Genomic DNA, 5715 nt, shown 5'->3' on the forward strand with positions numbered 1-5715 from the left:
TTTCCCTGCTAGAATTTAAGCTGTACAGAACAAAAAGTTTTACCTCTTTTATTACACCGATGTATCCCAAGTGCCTAGTAAAGTACCTCGCACATGGTGAATGCTCAAAACATACTTGTTGAATTAAATTAATTGTATGCACATGCTTAGGCATTAAGAGAAATTGATTACTTTCAAATTATCCTCAATATATAATTTAAAATACTGCTTTCAGTTCGAAAAATCACCTTTCGATGTTTTGCATTGGGTACAGTGCAAAAAAATGAACATCTGTCCATATCAGATAATTTTTTCCTTTCTCATTGATAAGAAAAATTATCATAATGAACACTGATAATAAGTAAATCAAGTGCCACAGGATTCTACAGAAGCCAGAAGCTGGTACATTAATTATGAGAAATTTGATAATAATAATAGGGCAGGAAGCATTTTTTTCTATAGTGCTGAAAGGAAAAAGAATCCACTAATAGACACATTTAATAAACAACATAATATCTTTTTTAGGAGAATTAGAGTATTTATTCTACTGTTTTTTAATTCTACTTTAAAATGTGGAACATGTGATAAAGTTTAAATAAATAGGATCAATTAATGTACAGGTACAGTGGGTTGGGTATAGAAGGAGGGATATTTGGAAGAGAAATTAAGTGTCAGAGTATGAGGGTGTGTGTGTGTTTGTGTGAGAGAGAAAGAGAACAGAAGAAACAACCAAAAACAGAAAGTAAGATGGACACAAATTGTCTCACACACTCACAGACAGACACCCAGAGAAATAAGCAGCATCCCTTAAGCCCTTTAAAAATCACAGCACTGAGAAGAACATGAGGCTCCCTATACATAATTCAAAATAAATACAATGTTAGATTACAGAGTTTTGATTTTTTTCCCCACAAATACTACTTCAATGCTTTTTAAAAATATAAATGTCTTACTACATTCCCCCCACCCCACCCCACCTCATTTTTTCCTGGTGTCCTGCTTTGCTAGTGGTTAAGCACATGCCTAGTCGGCCTGTTGCTAGATCCAGGCCATATACTTAGAAACCAGAACACAGTTTTACAAGTAACATCCCCCTATGATGTTTGTTACCATATGTCCCCAAAGTGACATTGCATATTTTCAAATACAGATGTCCCCTGTTGGTATCTTGTCCTACAGGCAAGATAAGTTAAGTTAGTGCAGGGGTCAGCTTGAGGGCTGGAGATTCCAAACCCCTGTTTAAATTCCACCCCTGAACCCTTGGATAGCCTTGATCAGATACTTTATGTATGCTTGGATGACTTTTCTTGCTTGTATAATGTACTTAGTTGTCCCAGTTTTTGGAAAACTTTTTTAGTAGTTACTGTAAATGATAACGCTCTCTTACCTTAGAGGTATAGACAAGAGCAGGTTTTGCTCCAGGGCCAGGTTGGAGAGCTGGGAACACCTTTGCAGGGCTCCAGCTTCAAACAAGCTGACAGTGTTGTTGTCCAGAAACAAATGTTTCAAATCTCGGAGGTCCTGGAAGTCTTGTGCTGTAACTTTCTGAATCAGATTGTTGCTGATATCAAGCTTTTGTAGCCTTGCTGGTAGTCTGAGGGGCAACGTTTGAAGCTGGTTTTGGGACAGCTCAAGGGTAGTTAAATTGGCAAGGAGCTGTGCCCCATCTATGGAAGAGAGTGAGTTTTCTGACAGGTAAAGATGGGAAAGATTCTCCAAATGTTTCATATCTTGAAACCTTACCACTTTGAGCCGGTTTCTCTCCATTTTTAATGAGAGCAAGGATTTGGGCAGGTTAATAGGAATTTTAGTCAGGAAGTTACTACTGAAACTGAGAAACTGCAAAGACTGAAGAGAAGTGAAGAAGCTAGCTTGTATGAGATGTAGCTTATTATTCTCCATGCTCAGATGTTTCAGATGGGGAAGTGCCAGTGGTCCGTTCACAGACTCGATATTGTTGCTATCCAACACCAAGCTTTGCAAACTGACAAGAGAAGAGAGCATGCTGGGAGGGAGAGAAGAGATCAGATTGTTTTTCAGTTCAAGGATTTTTAATTTCTTCAGTCCTTCAAAATCAGATCTGTGAAGGACATATATTGAATTATCATTTAGTTTTAACACTTCAAGACTGGCTGGGAGAGCACTGGGGACCTGTCTTAACTTATTTTTCCAGAGTTCCAAGGTCTTCAAAGTACTCAGAGTCTTGAAAGTGTCATTTTCTACCGACTCTGTTCCACTGGCCAGCAGAATAAAATCTTCTAGAGCTGACATTTGGGTGAAGTTAGACAGCTACAAAAAATTCAGGGATGGGGAATGGGGGAGAAAAGCAGTAAATTAGGATTATTGTAAGAAAAAAAAAAAGCCATATACATTATCATTCAATACTAATGATACTTCAGATTTCCCTTCAGGATCTATTTAAAAATCTCTTGGAAAAGGATAGAAACTCAGGTTCTGACCATTTTTATTCATTTGTTAACAGTATAACATGTCTAAAATATTTTAAGCACTTTCACACACTATTGGTAGACATAAAGTTGGGCAACTTTTGCTGCGTATTCTTTGACCCAGCAAGTTTACTTCTAGGTAGAAGTACTTAAAAATTGCACAATGATTTATGCAATAGGATGTTCTTGGTTGCATCATCTTGTAATAGCCAAAAAAGAAACAATCTGGAAATATTTCACCAAACTATTAACTAGAATTTCTAACTCTAGGGGATAAAATTATAAGGAATTTTCATTATCCATCTACATTTTGCAATGTTTAGATTTTTTAAATTATAAATTACCTTTTTAACAATTTAAGCATTAAAAGTAAAAAAAGCTTAATGTCCTAGATACTGCTATCAATAGAATGGGCCTATCAGAAAAACATTTTCAACTGTATAATAGTTTGGAAAACTAGCCTTGTTGTTCCTACTGGCCAATTTACGCTTCACTGATGAAACAGGTTCATGAAGAAACAAACAGGATACACGTGTCTCCATCTCTGTAGAGCAAGGAGTCCATTCATGCATATATCCCAGACCTAATTCTATTCCTCTCCTAGATTTTAGAAATTACCAAATCTGCTGTATTTTCTCCATGGTTTGCAAGTTCAAGCAACCCTATCTCTCCACATATCCTCCAAACTTCTCCTAGGTGGACATCCACCTCTTTTCTAGGATGATGTAATTTGGTATTTGTTTCTCAGAGTAAAATCATGTTTAGGCAAAAAGAGGAATTGTTCCAGATTTTCCTGAGCTTGATAAATCTTCACAAAACTTTCAACCTGCTTTAGAATTCAATTAAGCTGGAATTTTCAGTGCACACTTTTATGTCTTACTATCTACAGTTTCTAAATGTTGGATTTAATTGTGAAGTTGAGCTCTTTTGTAACATCAATACATGATTAATACCTTAAAAGTGGGTTAATTTTGCATCACATATTTGTTACAGGTATTTATATTCTGGGAAGACATGTGATGTGAATTATGGTATATTTTAAAGTATCTCCTAATATGATATTCTAGCTGAAGAATCTCATGTTAAAAACTCCATAAACAGATATTTTTAATTATAATAGTTTTGATAGCTCCCTTGGCTTATATATTGCTACTAACATTTGATATTTTCTTAATGATTAATCAGATGTATTAAATAGTCTTAAGCCCAAGATCAATAGCTTTTTTTTTTTTGCATTTGTTGAGCATCTACAAGTTCCAAGTACTTTTTTATGTGTTATCATTAATTCTCCTAATAACCCTGAAAGTTTGGTATCGTCAAACGTGAAAGAGTTGAGAATTTCAACAAAGTCCTTCGGACTCCAAAGCCCTTTCTTCCTCAACTCATCATTTTCTAATACATTTTCCATTGCCTGTGGTCTATAATTAATGTTTTTCAAAAAAGACTCAAGATCTGGACACAGATCATAGAGTTTTAGAAAAGCAGAAATTTTAGAGCTTATCTAGTCCAAATCTTCCATACAAGGAATGATGCCAAAAAAAAATTAAATGACCTGTCCAAGATTCAGTGTTGTTTAATCTATTCTTCATTCTGAAGTACCTTTTTCTAGGCTTTCTTTCATGTAAAGTCATAATTGACTCTACACATAGCTTTTCACCTTTGGGACTGTTGATCTCCCACAAAAAAGACCTTGGTGTTGCAAATGCTTCTACTTCTATCTGAGAGACCACAGACCCTAAAAGATTGCTGACTATGTAGCAAGTCTCAGAGATGACATGGATCTGAATGGGCAATTTTTATGGGGACTAGATAAAGAGTGGTGTCAGAGCTTCAATTTGTCTTCATTTCTATTTGTAAAGTATATAGACTAGCTAATAGTAAATATAGGTCATTTTCTTAACTGAATCCAGTGAATAGTTGTTTTCTATTATTAAGCATAGAGAACCTTTGCTCTTTATCAGGTCAATGCAGATTACTTTTGATTATTATTAGTTAAAATGGCCACCATTTTCTAAGTATTTACTATGCTTATCTTTACAAAGATCTATGTGTAAGCATGATTATTCCCTTTTCAATGAGGTAAACTCAAGAAGGCAAAACAAAATGTCCAAGTATGTCTTGCTAGTAAGTGGAAAAGTTCGGCTTCCAACCCAGGTTTACCTTACCCCAACACATATATTTTTAACTTTAGTGTTTATAACATGCATTTAGCTGAAGAGTATAGAGTTCTGGTGCCACAAACAGTGAGGAAGACCCCCAATGATTTTCAACTTATCAGTTGAGTTTGCAGAGCTGACAAAGGGAAAAAAGTTCTGCCAGACCTGTTTTTCCATTTCCATGGCCTAAGCAGGGTTGTGCTCAAGAGATGTGGAAAGAGATGCTTTTGCCCTGCAGCTAACCTTGGGGCTGCTGGCAGTTTTTCAACATTGCTTAAAAAGCAAGGCAAGTATAGCTTGGTGTTAACAGTTAGGCTTAGGAAGCTTAGCTAAGTAAAATTCCTGCCATCACATTTGTACAGTTTAGTGAGCCTAATACTTATGTAGATAAAAGTTACTATATAATAAGAAAAGTTTAAAAAGAAAAAAAAAAGCAAACCAAGTATAATGAAATAGAGGGGCAACTTCTGCTGGTTTCCCCATGAAAAGGCTTTGTTTCATGTTGTAATGCTGGGCAGGCCCTACTTCAAGCATTAGAAGGTTACCTGCCTTTCTTAGTCACCTTATAGGTCCAATGCACACAGGAAACTCACACACCCTCACAGTGACTGCCTCAGACATGTGTGAACCAAGCCAGCAAGGAGTTTGTAAACTATGCTGGAATTTTTTTTCTGATGATCAAAGCAACACTTGTTCTCTGTAAACAATTTAAAAATCTGAAAAGTATGGAGAGAATATAAAAAGAATCTATAATTCCCCCCCACACTTGTTGATAAACCATATATTTCTTACCCAAGAGGAATTTGAAGTAGCTTCTTCTCTCCATGAAAGATGTAAAGTGCAATTATTTTAATTGACTGCCACCATAAAGACATTTCTATTTGTCCTCTGAACGTTAGAGTTAAAACTATAAAACTCTTAGAAGAAAATATAGGCATACATTTTCATGACCTTGGGTTTGGTAAAAGCTATCTTGGATATGACACCAGGTGTAATCCTCTCCAGCAGCACCCAGCTGTCCAGATATAGGAGAAACAAAGGAAAATGATCACCCTAACGTAAGACTGAGGCTTTGCTGAATAGGTGTTGAGATAATTAATTGTGGGATGCAAAGAGGGAAGGGTTAGGGAAAG

General features: G+C 35.9%; 1 protein-coding gene across 1 annotated transcript in view; it reads right to left on the bottom strand.

Annotated features, from left to right (window-relative positions):
- Nucleotides 1–5715, bottom strand: part of LOC103082489 (podocan-like protein 1) — a 16731-nt gene that overhangs the window by 8032 nt on the left and 2984 nt on the right. The window contains exon 2 of the mRNA XM_007454916.1: nt 1367–2268. Coding sequence (XP_007454978.1) covers nt 1367–2268 — 902 coding nt within the window. The remainder of the gene's footprint in view (nt 1–1366; nt 2269–5715) is intronic.

Source organism: Lipotes vexillifer, unplaced genomic scaffold (assembly GCF_000442215.2).
Source record: "Lipotes vexillifer unplaced genomic scaffold, Lipotes_vexillifer_v1.1 scaffold58, whole genome shotgun sequence".
Lineage (NCBI taxonomy): Eukaryota > Metazoa > Chordata > Mammalia > Artiodactyla > Lipotidae > Lipotes > Lipotes vexillifer.